The following is a 16,367-nucleotide window of genomic DNA, read 5'->3' on the forward strand; positions in this document are numbered from 1 at the left end:
TTGTTGTTTCTCCGATCACAAATGCAGACATGGTTTTATGTTTACGCGGCGCGATACGCAACGCAACGCGTATAAAGACAGTATAAGTCATTATAATCTGTAATTATGTCCCCACTGGATGCAACAAATGCCTCGTTTGTAATGGGTTTTATTGGTTTTGTCTGGTCGTGCCGGGAGATGGCATCACAGTATGTTAAGGGATGTAACATTTCCGTCACACGCTTGAGGTATTCAGCCAATCACAACGCACTGGATAGCTGGCCAGTAAGCGTACACCTCGCTTTTCAGACCGATGAGCTTTGTAAATATCGACGCGTTTCAGAAAGGCGGGGCATAGAGGAGCAACAATAATGTACATTATGTGGAAAATAATGTGTTTTTTTAACCTTAAACCGCATAAACACATTGCATTATACCAAATACACAACATAATGTTCTTTTTAGCAACGTCATATGACCCCTTTAATATTGAGTGGCCAGACAAAGCATGTGAGTCCCAGTCCTCTAAGCTGGACGAGCGCTTCTTGAGTGGCCCTAATTCTCGTCCCGCATGAAGAAAGCTGCCATTTTTCAGTGATCTGCATCATCACAAAAGCTCCAGATCCTGGAAGCAGCCTATCTTTGCTTGCCTTACTAACACGGCGGCCGTTGACTTCACCTGTTCATTCTGTTTCGATGCAGGCCCGTTTGGCTCCTGCTCAGATATCAAAATGTGTTTGACCCACTTAAAGCTAGGCCATCATGTTTCGGTGAGCACATGTTGCAGACTCCTGAGTCTCGTGGCAGCGGCCTCTCCTGTGCTGCCCCTGGGACTGCTTCATATGAGGCCATTTCTGTGGTGGATGAAGTTCAAAGGAGTTTGTTTGTCGTGGCCGGCCCTCCGCCTCCTAAGAGTGTTGTGCAGTTGCAGATTCTGACCCTTAAGGTGATGCTCCTGTTGCCGTTGGATTCTATCAAACGCGTAGGGGATTTGCAGGCTCTCTCTGTTAGCAAGTCATGCATGGAATTTGCTACAGGCCTTGTTAAGGTATTCCTACGGCCCATATCCGGTTATGTCCCCAAGGTCTTGTCCACGCCATTTCGCTCACAGGTGGTTCACTGTCTTCCTCCTTTTGCTTCTGTTGCTTTTGCTCCGCCCTGTTCGAGCATTGAAGCTCTATGTGGACCGCTATAGCCAATGGCACAAGTCCTCCCATTTGTTGGTGTGTTTTGTTGCTGGCCTCCGAGGGCTCACCACATCAAAACATAGGATTTCTCATTGGGTAAGGGATTCTATCTCGCTTGTGTTTGAGGTGCAAGGTCTGTCTTCACCGCTAGGTATTTGAGCTCATTCTACCAGGAGTCTTGCTTCCTCTCCAGCTCTTTTCAGAGGAGTTGCCCTGGAGGATATCTGTGTGGCGGCAGGATGGTCCTCTCCTCACACTTTTATCAGGTTTTATAGCTTGGATTTAGATGCATCGGGCCAGATATGGCAGTGCTTAGCTTGGTGGGTGTGGTATATCGTTCCCATTGCATTATAGCTACACAGCGTTAAGTGAACCTACGAAAGAGAATGTCTTGGGTTACTCACGTAACCCAGCTTCTCTGAATAGGGAATGAGACGCTGCATTCACTGCCAGGCTCCTCGCGTTGCCGACAGGACTTCTTTGGCAGGAAATCTAAGGAGCGGAGGGCATTTCACCATCAGCCGACTAATTTCACATGTGCATTGCTTTTTCTCCATGTTTCAAATTTCTTTAATCTTACCAGTTAAAGGTGTTCAGTCCAGGCATGTGCTCTATTTTTTTGTCCAAAACCTTTTTGATTGGCAGACACTGGGCGACCACCTTCAGCATAATAGCGATTTTCAACCACACAATGAGCCTCTATTTGGACTTTTACTAATTTACAGGCTATGCATGTGTTTGATCTTCTCAGACCTGTCTTCATAATTATGCTCATACGTACACAGACACTCATACTCATTAATGCGGCTCATTATTCCTCCTCCCAGTTCAGTGATTTTCTGGCCACTGTCATAATAGTGATTTGTGGACTCAGATTGTACACTAGCAGCTGCTGATCTATAAGCTTTCACTACACTGTAAATTCTTGCAGAATCAACAGCACTTGGAGTTCTTTCACCAGTGTATCCTGTCCATCTTTTCAGTCACAGCTCTGCAACTGCCAAAGAAATTACATTTCAGCTAAGTTGACCGTTTTTAGGCTTAATTGAATGTAATGAGACAAAACAAAAGACTATGAATCAGAGCAATTACTAATTAACATCTGACTCACTGACTAAATGTGTGTGGTTTTTAGGTACAGACACACATTCACAAATAGGTTTTATTATAATAAATTGTATTTTAATTAAAACTTTAGAATACAAAACAGTGTTGTTGGTATATAGAAGCTGCGAAACACTGTAGGAAACATTACATATATTTTGTTCATGACAGTCCATCTGATTCAGCTAGATTTAGATACTTGTTTTGTCTGTTGCCCCGTGATAATGTAAATACATCATCATTGATTGTTTGTTTTTCTGACTTACTGGTCTTGCTTCCCTCTGACCTCTGTGTCAGTCTCCTGTTATGAAATGAAAGAAGAGTTAGAGCTGGACCAGGGGGAGTCTTTGCATAGGCTTCATCTGTGGACACTCATCCGTCTTCAATACAGGGAATAGCGTTTGAACACTAATGATCCTCCTCCTGCTTTACTGTCTGGTCCTGGAGACCCAGTGGAAAAGCACACACTTACACACGCACACTCAATTGGGTCTGACAGCAGCCCATCTTTTGAAACACGCATGCATAGCCTCTTTGATCTGTGTGCTTTTGGCCCTGAGTTGGATCTCTGTAGTGTTTGCTTGGTCTTGCTCTTAAAGAATATGTTTCTGCTTTCATCCCTGAAGATATTCATACTCTTGCCTTATGTCAATTGATGGACAGATGCTTGAAGTCAATAACTGATATTGTAATTTTATCCCATATTTGTATTTTGAGATTAATTCAAGTAACTTTGAATATAAAAATGTGCCTGAATTTGACATAACACACAAATTTTTTTAGCACTCACTTCTGTTATTTATGCTCTTTATTAGTGGTGTTTTCTGAAGTCGAATCGGTCTTGTTTGTATAGTGCCTAGCAACCTCCTAGCAATGCCCTAGCAACCATTCAGAACACTAGCAGTTGAACACTCTGGCATTGTGTTGGTGAGTTTTGAACAGCCAAGTACCACTCACATTTTCTTCAGAAAATATAAAAACCTGTAATTGTTAAGCAGTGTATTTGTGAAAAGCAATTTATTTTTGACTGCACAGCCAGTGACAGATGAGACAAATGAACCTGAAGAAAAAGAAATTGCCTCGTTGCCTGACTGTCTGTGATATTGGTGTGTCAGATCAAATGTTATGAAGTTAATTCAGATAGCCATCTTGTACAAAAACACAAAGACTGCATTCTCATAATACAGAGATGATCAAACAAGCGTAAATGTTCGTGTTGATGACAGCAGTACAGAAACTTATAGTCAGCTCATTACTAGTGATGCTGCTTACACCTGTGCGATGCAGTTTTTCATTAATTGTGACTATTGCTTGGTTAATTTGTGTCATTAGTCTTTCTTTGTCTAAGGTAGTTGCTCACTGAGGACTGCAGTGGTCCCAAAATTTATTTGGACATTGATTCCGCAATTAAAAATGTATGAATGTGATGAATTGCTTATGCTCCTCTATTATACGTCTCTTTGGATAAAACCATCCGCTAAATGTATGAAGTAGGGCTACACAATTATCGTATTTTAATCATGACGATTTCTGCTTCTCTTGATTAAGCATAATCATTGTGATATTGCCCTGCTGATTATTTATCATGAAAACATTTTTTTTGTGACATTTACATTATCTATAACAAGGCTAGCTTTCATGGTTGCCAGATGTCAAGAGTCTAAATCTCTCAAAGCTTTATCCATAAATAGATACATTTTCCATCAAGTGTTTATTTAATGTTCCTCACCTGGCAACCATGCACACGTTCTCTCTCTGCACTGCAAAAAAAAGCGTTCACAATCTGAAAACACAGACAATCATGTACATCAATTATTCCATCTGCTGCTGCCAGCAGCTTAGGTATCACTCTTGGCTCTTATATTAGACACTATTATTAAACTCTCTAAAGCTGCATTCCTTCAACTCCGTCGTATTGCCAGACTCCGTCCCTATGTCAGCCTAAAAGATGCTGAATCATTAGTACATGCATTTATCCAGTCTGTGTTCCTTCCGCCACTAAATTTGTGTACAAACCTTCTCAGTGATAAATCCAAACATGAATCTTGACTATATTGTTTGCGATATTGTGGTTGCTGAATAAATGCACATACACAACCTCTGTTCTACAATTCAAAGTAAAACAAAATTTGGAATGATTGAAATTAATATTAGAAATTTCACTGTTTTTGCTTTTGAAAGAAAGCTAAACATTTTTACAAGTTTGTTATTGTTATGTGTTAATATAAATTATAAATATATCAGGAAACTAAATGAAGTAAAATAAACCCAGTGTATGAGTTGACAGTGTCTTTGATTTGTGCTTACATGAAAGTGCAATCATCCTGATGAAATGTAAAAAGAAATTTCAATAATTCATAATTGTGGTTTATATTGAGGAAATCTGAGTGATTTATATTTTGAGCAAAATAATCATGATTATCAGTTAAATTATTATTGTGCAACCCTATTATAAATGTTAATGTAATGAATGTCTTTGCATTAAATAACAAAATATCAGACCTAGAGGCATTGGCTAAGAAATGATGCAGTCTTCACTTATCTTTGTCATTTCAAAGGGATAATTCATTCAAAAAATGAAAAATCTTGGAATTCTTGGATCATTGTAACATGTGAAAACGCTGTCAGATCCTGTTCTAGATCCAAACAACACCTCAATCCTCACTCAGTCCTTCCTTCTGCTGTTTCCTTCCACTCGTTCATTACTGTGCACTGTATTTGCTTTTTCTCTCATCATGACTCTCATGACTCTCATTTATCACTTACAAGAGTTTTTCAGCTGATCACTTTTTCCCAAATAGAAACTGCACTATTGATGCACATGTCAGGTTGGGCTTGTTACATAATAATCAGAGGAATGCCATTCAGTGCGTGTGTGCGTGGTTTCTCGTACTTCCTCTCTGAATTATGCAATCGCTTGTTGAAGTGTTCTCTTTTCACTCGGCTTTCAAACACCACTTCAAATCAATAAAATAAAAGTTGTTCAAACCACTCAATCCGTAAAGAGTTCACTTGAATGTTATTGGCACATGCAAAAAGAGCTCATTCAAGTTTTAATATGTGTTTTATTTGTTTTGGCAACTCTCTGTTAGTATTCTTTCATTAGATTTGCACTTGCTCTGGCAGGGTGTGAGGAAGTTCCTTCCTTGTTTTCATGTGTTGCAGTTTTGCATGCTACCTATAGGTTTTCTAACTTCAGGTTTTTATGTCTACCTTAGCGCCACTGAACTCCGTTTCCCTCTCGTCAGCCTCACTGGACCAAAGTCCTGTCAGTCACAGCTATGGGTCTGTTTACTCAACCCTCTCTCCCTCCCCCTGTTCTTTCAGGCATCTGCATGAACTGCCAAGGCAACACTGAAGGACCCAGCTGTGAGAAGTGCAGGTATAATTTCTACCGAAGTCCCAGTTCTCCCATGACAGAGCCCTGTGTCCCCTGCCCATGCTCCAGTGTCACCTCCACAGGCAGCTGTAAGCTCGGTGAGTCCTTCCCACATGCATGCCAGGCTAGTGTAGCTGACGTTAGCATAGCCTGCTAACTTTATTATTGAGCTCTTATTGGCCACTGCTGTAGGAAATTCAGAGGAGATTTCCACATCTGGGATATGTGGAGTACCCCCTCTCATCTGTTTTGGATTATGTGTCTTGCATCATTCTGGCCAACCGCCTGCTGTCTGAATTTCTGGGTGGGTGGACTTTTAATAGAAGAGAGGTTTATTTTAAGTGAAAGTGAAACTGGAAACTTTTTTTTCTCCTCTCTGGGCCTCCACTCTGAACAAAACCCTCACAGGATATGTTTATGAAGTACTGTAAAGGCGAGAACGGATGGGAGTGTTTCTTGTTTCTTATTCAGAAGTGTTTTGATCAGTCCCACAGTGCTCTGTCTCTCTGTCTCATGGCTTATTCACCATGTGTTTGTGTGGAATTGCGTGATATTGTTTTGTGAAGGGGTTTCTGGATTTGCTGACAGCAGCAATGTTCTTGTAGCCTTGCAAGCTGATGTAAGGTAGGACCTGACAACGGATAAATACCACATAGACCAGCAAAAGGGCAGGTGGGTGTTGTTCAGTGTTCCCAGATATTACAGTAGGGTAGATCACAAATGTAGCCACACAGTGTAGCTGCTGTTTTTTGTGTAACAGGAGAAACATTATAACATGCACTAAAGGAATTATAGTCGCAATCTTCTTTTTTTTTTCAAAAATAAAAAATAAAATAAAGATGATACTCCACTTTATAAAAATTCAAACTAAGAAAAGTTTTGTTTTTTGGGGGGTTGTATTTTTAATACTCTACCACTTAAAATTTTGGGGTGAGTCTCTTTTCCTCACCAAGGCTGCATTATTTGATCAAAAATACACTAAAAACAGTATAACAATAATGTGAACTATGATTACAATGTAAAATAACTGTTTTCTATTTTAATATATTTTAAAATGTCATTTATTTCTGTTATGGCAAAGCTACATTTTCAACAGTCATTACTCCAGTCTTCAGTGCCACATGATCCTTCAGAAATAATTATAATATGCTGATTTAATGCTAAAGAAACATTTCTTATAAAACAGTTTATAAGACAGCATATATTTGAAACAGAAATTTTTAATAATAATATGTAATTTTAATAATAATTTGTAAATTTTTGTATTTTGTATTTTTTTATATTTTGTAATAAACAGTGTAAGCAAAAAGTCTTTGCTGTCACTTTTGATCAATTAAATTCAAATACATACTTGTTAAATAAAAGCGTTAATTTCTTCAAATAATTAAAAAAAATCTTACTGCCCCAAACCTTTAAAATGATGTGTATTTATATTTGATTTATTACATGTAAAAACAAAAATGAACATTTTATGAAATTACGAAGTACAACACGTTAACTGTATGGCTACATATCTTTTTTTTTTTGTTTTGTTTGTTTGGTAATGTCGATTAGCCACTTTTTTTAAATCAGAAGTGACTATTTTCACAAAGCCAAGCACCTGTAATCATCAGCACCTTGATTAAAGGGGTCATATGATGCTGCAAAAAAGAACATTATTTTGTGTATTTGGTGTAACGAAATGTGTTTATGCGGTTTAAAGTTCAAAAAACACATTATTTTCCACATACTGTACATTATTGTTTCTCCTCTATGCCCCGCCTTTTTGAAACGCGTCGATTTTTACAAAGCTCATCGATCTGAAAAAGCGAGGTGTGCTGTGATTGGCCAGCTATCCAGTGTGTTGTGATTGGCCGAATACCTCAAGCGTGAGACGGAAATGTTACGCCCCTCACATACTGTTGATGCCGTGTCCGGCCGGAGCGACGAGACAAAAACATTAATACCCATTACAAACGAGGCATTTGTTGCATCCAGTGGGGACATACCGTATTGTCCCGAATATAAGACAATGTTTTTTTCTTGGAAATACATCTGAAAAAACGCGGTCGTCTTATATTCAGGGTCTAGACTTTGACATGTCAATAATACACCCACAACAATAGATGGCGCCAAATATGCATAAAACGAATGTGCCATGAAATACCTAATGTAATGCGTGTTGTAAAGATCGCAAGTAAAACAAAAGAAGCAGAAAACCTTACAGCTGCATGAGTCGTGACTGTCACGTTAACCAAACTCCCTTTGTGATTGGAAAAATTGAAATCGCATCATATGACCCCTTTAACACTTTCTGCCATCTATACCAGGTAACCGCCATACTCACAGTCACCTGCTCTGGGATTTGAGGCATCTGGTCTTATTTGTGGTGTGGGTTTTGCAGGCCTTGACAGTCTTTTCATCTGGCTCTCGATAATGATGGTCATAAAACTAATCTGGGGGGTAAACTGCTTTTCAGGCACAACGGTTATCTAATATGGTAAGCGCGAATTAATCTTTTGCCTTTCCAAGATTCACCCTCACCCTGAACTGTCATTTGAAAAACATACAGTAATATCTAACCATTCATATTTGCATAACTACCATTGTCTTATTCCATTTAATAGAAGTACGGATGTGTAAACACTTTCATCTTAGTTCTTGGTGTGTATTTAGCATTGCAACTGCGTTTGCAATTGGAGAGCACATATATTTTTCTTCTTGATGCTTTCTTAATCAAGTTATACACTAGAAAATGCATATATGTTTTATAATTGTCAGTTGGTTGCCAGTTATATTTATGCAAATGCTGCCAACTGATGCACATCAGCATAACTCAAGGCACATCTGTGTGATAGAAGCTGTATTAGGCTCTTATATGTGATTTAAGAGCAAGCTAACATGCATGCCCAGAGCTCTTTCTATCTCTCCCCCTGATCCGGCATTTCTGCTGTTGATTTGGAGGAACAACTGATAAACAGCATTTTGAGATTATACATAGTCTTCCAAAACTTAGCTAATGAATAATTAATGTGGCTTGACTCCTCAATCGAAAAGTAAGGACTCCTGACATAATATATAATGAGAAAAGTCTGCATAAAAGAGAGAGTATTCATCATCATGCCTGTATTCGAAAAGCGGCCCACACTCAAATGGGAACTACAGGTTCAGCCTTTGAGGATTAGTGATTATGGTAATGGAATGCTAATAACCAGCACAGTCAGGACAGCGGCTGATTGGACGACAGACCTTATTTTATTCTGCCCATAAATCCCTGATGCAGCCTGATGAGGTACAGGGGAGCACATGAGTGTTAAATGAATTCCGCATTTACTCATCAAGGCCACACTTTTATTAACAAAACTCCCTGAAGAGATGAGTGTACCGTCAGCCGGCCTCTAGATTACACTTGGACGTCTCTATAGAGCTAACTGGGGATGCTATGTTTTACTGGGATCTAAACAATGGAAATAAATCATAATGTCAAAGCACCAACAAGAGGATGGAAGTGATTAATTCACACATGTGCTGCGGTAAAGGTCACTCAGCACAAGAGCAGAGCACATGGCTTAGATCATTAACTTTACATCCTGCACTGCACCATGGGAGGTATTAGCTCTGCTGCTGTGATTGAAAGGTTGCTGGTTCAAGTCTCAGTATCTGAGAGACTGATGTAGCTCTAGGTGGGTTGCAGGTTGCACCCGTTTGCACGCTTCCTGTTCTACTGTAGCTGTGTTTTAAAATAAGAAACTGCTACTGTATAACCCCTGAGTGCCAGTGCCATAACCCAAATAAAAGATAAACCTTTTAACCTGTGGCTTGGCGAGCCTTATACTGCTCTTTTAGGATTTAAGTGATGGATCAAAGCCAGAATGGTTCTTTATCAAGTTTTTATCTGACGTTTTAATTGCTCTGATAATAAAAGATGTGCCCTTAGCATAAGTGTAATTAACACTACATATTTTTGGTCTGGGATGGTGTGATGTCACTATTCAAAAGATCAAATTTAAAGCACAGTCATGAAATATAACACCCAATATTCAGTATTAGTGAGAGCATGGAAACAGCAGACCGCTCATAACACAACTCCTGTTTGACTTATGTAGTCCAGTTTTAGTCACTGGTGCTCAGGGACTTTTTTTCTCTCTTCCTCTAATTGTGTCCGTGGTCATCTACAGTCTGGATGCATCCCTCAGCACTCACAGCCAGAAGCTCTTTGCTTAGATCTAACAGCAAACTCTAACACCAATGTTGAGAGTTGAGTGTAAATATGCTAGTTTGTTTCATTCAAATTGTGCCGCATACAGTATAGTATTTAAAAGTACTGTGTTTTTTGTGTAAGGCAGTCCGCCATAGAAAATTCCACTAACGAAATACAAAATACTGTGCATAGATACAGAATTAACACCATCCTCAGAAAGAGAAGAAATTAATAAATGCTATACAAAAGATTTATTTCAAATAAATGCTGGGGTTTTTTATTCATCAAGAAATCCTGGAAGAAATCTATCACTGTTTTCATGAAAATGAGTAGCACAGCTATGTTTAACTGTGATTACAAGAAATGTTGAACATCAAATCAGCATATTAAAATGGTTTCTGAAGGATCATGTGATACTGAAGACAGGCTGGCTGCTGAAAATTCAGCTTTGCATCGCAGGAATAAATTACATTTTAAAATATAATCAAATAGAAAACTATTTAACTAACATTTAACTAAAAATTATATTAAATTGTAATACTGCAAAATGAGTATAAAAGACTTATTTTCCTATTAAAAAAGTCTTAGCAACTCCAAACTTTTTAACAGCAGTGTATATTGGTTAAAATCATACTAATAATTTTTTGTTTGTGTAATGTAAGCTTATGTGTGTATGTAAGCTTAAAGGGGTCATAGGATGCCCATTTTCCACAAGATATGATTCTTTGGGGTCTTAATGAAAAGTCTATAACATAGTTTGGTTAAAATTTCTCAATGGTAGTGTAAAAAACACCTTTTTTACCCTGTAGAAAGTAAGTTCTCTGAAAGTTTTGTTAAAAGGTTTTTTTTTCTTTTCTCATGCGTGAAACAGAGGATGCGCGATCTATCGCCAGATTCACACATAGGCTATCCTACTGCGTGAACCTGTGCGCTTTCGTTTCGACAGCCATATATCACTCAAACAGATTCTAGGAGCATGCTGTCGCGCAACTCCCGTCTCTTCAACTAAAATGCCTCGCTCATGGATGTGTGAATCCGCTACAGAGCGTCAGCCTTGCGCTTTCACGTTGTACTTTGCAGCCATTGGCAATCAAGAAAGGGGCAAAGTGTAAACGAGTGAGTTTGTAAGTTTTATTTTCAGTTCAAATCCTCACAAAACTATATGTAGCTATATACAGTGCTTAACAAATTTATTAGACCGCCCGTCAAAAACTTGTTTAAAACTAAAAATTGTGTTATCATTGGGCAAATAACAAACTGAAACAACTAAATAGTCTTTATTCACACATAATAACCAAAAACTAATAAACCAAAAAATATAAATAGGCTGTTTTATTTTTATTTTGTATGGCCTCCTTTGCCTTGATAAGAGGCCAAAGGATTTGGCCTCATAGATCGTACACATACTGGTGGATTAACCATTACAGAAACATAACAATGCTAATTTTGGTAATCACCTACTTAGTTTAGGGCAGCTGTGGCACAAACCTATTGGGTGGTGGCCTAATCAATTTGTTAAGCTCTGTATATGTAATTGCAAACAAGACCATACACTCATTGTTGCATTTCTGAAAACACCCTTTTTACACAAGGGAGTAAAACATTAGAAAATGTGTTTGTAAATTAAATATAAATGAATGAAAAATGAGCTGTGGACAACAATGACTCTAAAAAGATTATCCACTCTTTCTTTTTTTCTCCCAAAACAAATGTAATCTAAATGATCACTTGAAGCACATTTCATTCATTCATTCATTTTTTTAATATAATTATTTTTTGTGTGGTGGGGGGGGGCACTCTAGGTGTCGTTGCCCAGGGGCACCAAAGAGTCTTAATCCGCCACTGGGTGGTTGTGTACACGCACTGCCAACACACATTTCAGTTCAAACAACTTGTAAAAGTGCATGCAGCATCCTATGACCCCTTTAAGTATGTTTATGTTAGCTAGCTTTATTAGTAAAGTAAGCTCCATTTTTAGACTAAATTCTTTTAATGCTTCAGACTTTTTTTACTCTTAAATTTAGGCCATAACTTTATTTATAATACAGTATGACCCTGAGTGCCCAAAAGTTTCTATAAAATGGCTACTACGTAATGATTCATAAGTAAATAAATAAATAAATGATTTAAGGACACATTTTCATTGTATAGTCCCTGGCATAGAAAATATGGATAATGGCCTTGATGGGTGCAGTGATATACACATTAGATAGGTGTCATACAGCAGCCATTGTGTCTTGTAGTTCCGCTGGAATGCTGTATTGACCCCTTCTGCAGTATCTGAAGCATCTGTTTTTTAAGTTTGATGAACGTTTCCATCTGCATCAGGGAAAAAAAAAGATTTTGAAATTGCTTTTCTGAATTCAAGTCTTGTACAGCAAACACTCTGAAGACAGTGATTTAATCTCTATAAATGGCTGGATTTGCTCGCTTCAGTAATTCTTTGTTTGTCCATGTAGCACTGTCTGAATTAACAAATGTATGCTGTCTCAGTGACTGAGTGAAAGCAATTGTCCTGAACAGTGAACAAGTCATTATTAGTACCTCCTATTGTTACCGTGACATGGCCTTGACACTTTCTGTTGTGAATTGTTAAATCAAAAACACACACATGATTTGGTGAGACCCTGTAAGTGGAGCAAAATTGACAGGCGCAGATGAAGCTCTCACATCTGCCATTATAAATTAATGTAGTTGTTGTAGTGCTTATTGTTTGATGAACTAGGTGGATGATTTTTTGAAATGTGGAATTATTCAACTCTCTTGTGACAGCTCCGGGATCCTGCCAGTCTTAATCTATCAATACTGTACATATTTAACCATATTGTGTTCCTTGGTTTAATTAGGTTGTTTTTGCAGGTCTCTCCTACAGAGTGTCTCATGAATATGTAAATACCGTTGTAAATGTCTGTTCCAAAGCAGCTGTCAGTCATTATTTGTCAGGTTTCATGGGAAACAAAGCCATTGTTTGATCTGCCTGAAGTTTGGAGGGGCTTTAGAAGGTAGATGTAACAGAACATTAAATGAAAAAATCTATTATTTCAATTATTTATATCAGTTGAAAGATACCTCCATTCACACCTCTCTGAATATTTTCTTGAATATCTCAAAAGTAATCTCTTAATGTTCTGTGTATTTCACTATAGTTTATATATTTTTTGCATGTATGTAGTTAGGACGTTTGTTGTCATTTCTTCAATCAATACTTTTATTTAGCAAGGACACGTTAAACTGATCTAAATGACAGTAAAGACAAAAGATTTCTATTTCAAATAAATAATGTTCTTTGGAACTTTCTGTTCATTAATGAATACTGAAAAAAAGTGTATTACAAAAATATTAAGCAGCGCAACTGTTTTCAACCTTGATAATAATAAGAAATAATTTTTGAGCACCAAATCAGCATATTAGAATGATTTCTGAAGGATTATGTGACACTGCTGAAAATTGAGCTTTGCCATTTTAAAATATTTTAAAATATAATAAAGTTATTTTAAATTGTAATAATATTTTACAATATTACTGTTTTTGCTGTATTTTTGATTAAATACAGCCTTGTTGATCATAAGAGATTTTAATCAAAAATATTTAAAAAAATCTTCCGACCACAAACCTTTTGAGTGGTGTGTGTGTATTATATTATTTGTCACAAGCTTATGGCATCATCCAAGACTCCCTCCCCCAAGTTACTCTGTAGACGTCTCACTTATTTTAAGGCAGAACACTGCTAAAAGCTGCACAGTCTAAAGCTAGCTGCACATTCATGTAGAATTCAACTGGCATGTGTGTAGTGTAGATATTCATTCAATCATTCTCAATTGAGTTTCCTTCAGCAATTTGTAATGTCTTTTTTCTTTACAAGTGGCATCTTTTGAACAGAATCTCTCTGCTCTCCTTGCCAATGCTAGATTTCCTTAGTGAAATGCATGTTTGATTTGTATATGCTGGCTGAATTTGCATTGGAAATGACCTAGCATTGGTTGGCTTGTTATCATGCAGTGTCAGTTGCTATAATTTTGATGAAGTCGCCTGCTTTATTCCACCAGAGCTTCAGCTTTGATTCAGCAGTCTGTTAAAAGTCTGCTATTTGCCACTGCTGTTTTCTTTATGGCCAGTATTAAAACATGAAAATATAAGACAAGAAACCTTCATATTTACATATCTAATATAGAGAGCAGAAGAGTAATTTGTCCCCTTACTCTGCATTATGTTTACTGTACATTTAAGTTTGTTAAATGTACAGTAAACATTATATATTATATTATGGTACATTATATACTTTTTATTCTTCACTGTATCTTCTGTATTTCTTTCATTTGTGGGTTTTTTTGTTCTTGGTGGTCAGGAAGTGTGAAAACTCTTGGAATGACTGTAGCGCGTGAGCATGTCCATACCTGTTTGAGCTTGTGCATCAAATGTTGCGTGTGTCTGTGTGTGTATGCTTGTGACGCTGAAAAAGCAACTAGGTAAAAGTCACCACACTACAGAAGCTTCTGCCAGCAATACAATTATGAGATGGTTAAACATTGACTAGCCTCATTTCAGACATTATTGTCACGAGTCCGAGTCACAGCTACACGAGGAAGCATTTCTTTTGTGTCGCCAGAAATCTTTGTATGCTTTAATGTGTTGGGGACATTTTTTGCTGCCGCCAAAAGAAGTGGGAAACGGCTTTTTGGAATAAACACATACAGGTGAGACCAAACAAAAGAAGTCTTTGTGTGTCTCTGTGTGTGTTTACATTGATTTTACTCTGACTACCAACAGCTCAAGAGGTCTGTTTTTTTCTGTTTCTCTTTGTTCTTTCATTCTCTTGTTCATTTAATTTGTGTGAATGTTCCTAATTCTGTATAGCAGTAATCGTTTTAAGTTCAAAGAGCTCAGAGGAGCTCAAGCTCTTTGTCCCTACGTGATTTTTTTTACTGTCGTGGTGATATGTATGTAAATGGGCTCTTTTCTGCCTCTGTCTCTCTCCATCCTTTCGTTGTGTCATTATCTTACCATGATGGTTATTGCCTTTATGCTTGAGAAATGTGGAAAATTGGTCTTTCTAGTGTAGTATTCACTGGGTGTACATCACTGCCTGGAGGTTTGTGTTTTATATCCTGCTGTCGGCCATATGCAGTTGCTGAGTCTGGGCAAATGAAGATAGGAGGGTCATCGAGCCCCCTGATTCACTGCCCCTCTCCGTATGTAACATAAAAATTGCCTCTCTGCTAGATATATTTGAATCACAGCAGGTCTCTCTCTCTCTCTCTCTTCTTGTATGGCTCAACATGGTTTGTGCTTTAACTGTCCCTTTCTTCTTTCCTCCTCCTCCTCCTCCTCCTCAGTTCCTCTTTCTCGCTTTCCTTTTATTTTACCTCTGCTTCATTGGGCCAGGTTATAAAATCGATTATTTCTTCTAGTTTTGAACTAATGTATTTTTCCATCTATATTGGGATGAGCTCAGTATTTTAATTTTTTTATTTAGTTTTGTTTTTGTTTTTTTGAGCTTTTTATGGAGGGATAGATTGCCTTTGATGACTTTTGTACTGATGTCCGTATTTGTTATTGTTTAGAAATGCACTGGTTAAAAGAAGGACTATCAATGATCGCAAGGCCATCCTGTCATTCAAAATGTTGTACAATACTAATTAAACGTTTTCTTTTAAAGAAATGAATACTTTTATTCTGCAATGATACATTAAATTGATCATTTATAATTTTACAAAATATGACCAACGAAAATGCTGCTCTTTTTAAACTTTCTATTCATCAAAGAATCCCGGAAAAATATGCTCTAAAAGAGCAACCTCCAAATCTCCCCAAAAATTCAGTGAAGAAAATGCAAAAAAGTTTACAGATTGTGTCTGGGCCTGCCAATTAGTTCTGAGAGAGAGAGAGAAGCACATTTGGTTGAGGCTGCTGTGCTCATTAAATTATTTTTAAAAGTGCCTCTTTTGGATCATCTCTACGTTTTTCTCCACAGAAAGTAATCACTTTATATGAGCAGTAGGTGACAACTAATTTCCTTAGTGTCAGACACCGAAATGTCCCACAATGTGATACTGCTCTTGAAAATAATCTGTCAGTTGCATTGTAATTGCAAGTACTTTAGAAAACACATACAATGAATGCACTATAAATTTCTCAGTAGTTCCTCAGTACTTTCCCAGCAGTCATATAATCATCATGCTGATTTTATGAGTTATTTAGTTGCAAGCAGTTTAATTGCAGTGGCAGGTCGCACTGTATGTCTACTTTCAGTATCCACCCTTCATGTGACATTTCTGTCCTATGAATATAGAACAGTTAAAAGTTCATTAACATTTTTGTGTTCTTAACTGCACTAGAAATGGAAAAATTACATTTACAGTATGCATTCATCACATTATCTTGTGGACAACTGGCAAATGTGAAATTTCTCAAATATTTTATATTCTTTTTTCAGTCTTTGATGTGACAAACATCAGTCATGTTATCAGACAAAAGAAAGATGTTTATCTGCAGTATGTGTCATCCTCAAGAAAAGCAGGTTTTGAAGCAAATGTGCTTT

The 16,367-nt window shown here is 37.5% G+C and overlaps 1 protein-coding gene across 2 annotated transcripts in view; it reads left to right on the top strand.

The window, feature by feature from the left end:
- LOC107748505 (multiple epidermal growth factor-like domains protein 9) overlaps positions 1 to 16,367 on the top strand; it is a 114,131-nt gene that overhangs the window by 91,703 nt on the left and 6,061 nt on the right. Inside the window, exon 4 of one of the 2 annotated variants that reach the window (XM_016563300.1) lies at positions 5,598 to 5,747. The exons of the other annotated variant lie outside the window; for it this stretch is intronic. Coding sequence (XP_016418786.1) covers positions 5,598 to 5,747 — 150 coding nt within the window. The remainder of the gene's footprint in view (positions 1 to 5,597; positions 5,748 to 16,367) is intronic. 2 annotated transcript variants of the gene reach the window in all.

This window comes from Sinocyclocheilus rhinocerous, unplaced genomic scaffold (assembly GCF_001515625.1).
Source record: "Sinocyclocheilus rhinocerous isolate Xijiao unplaced genomic scaffold, SAMN03320098_v1.1 scaffold230, whole genome shotgun sequence".
Classification (NCBI taxonomy): domain Eukaryota; kingdom Metazoa; phylum Chordata; class Actinopteri; order Cypriniformes; family Cyprinidae; genus Sinocyclocheilus; species Sinocyclocheilus rhinocerous.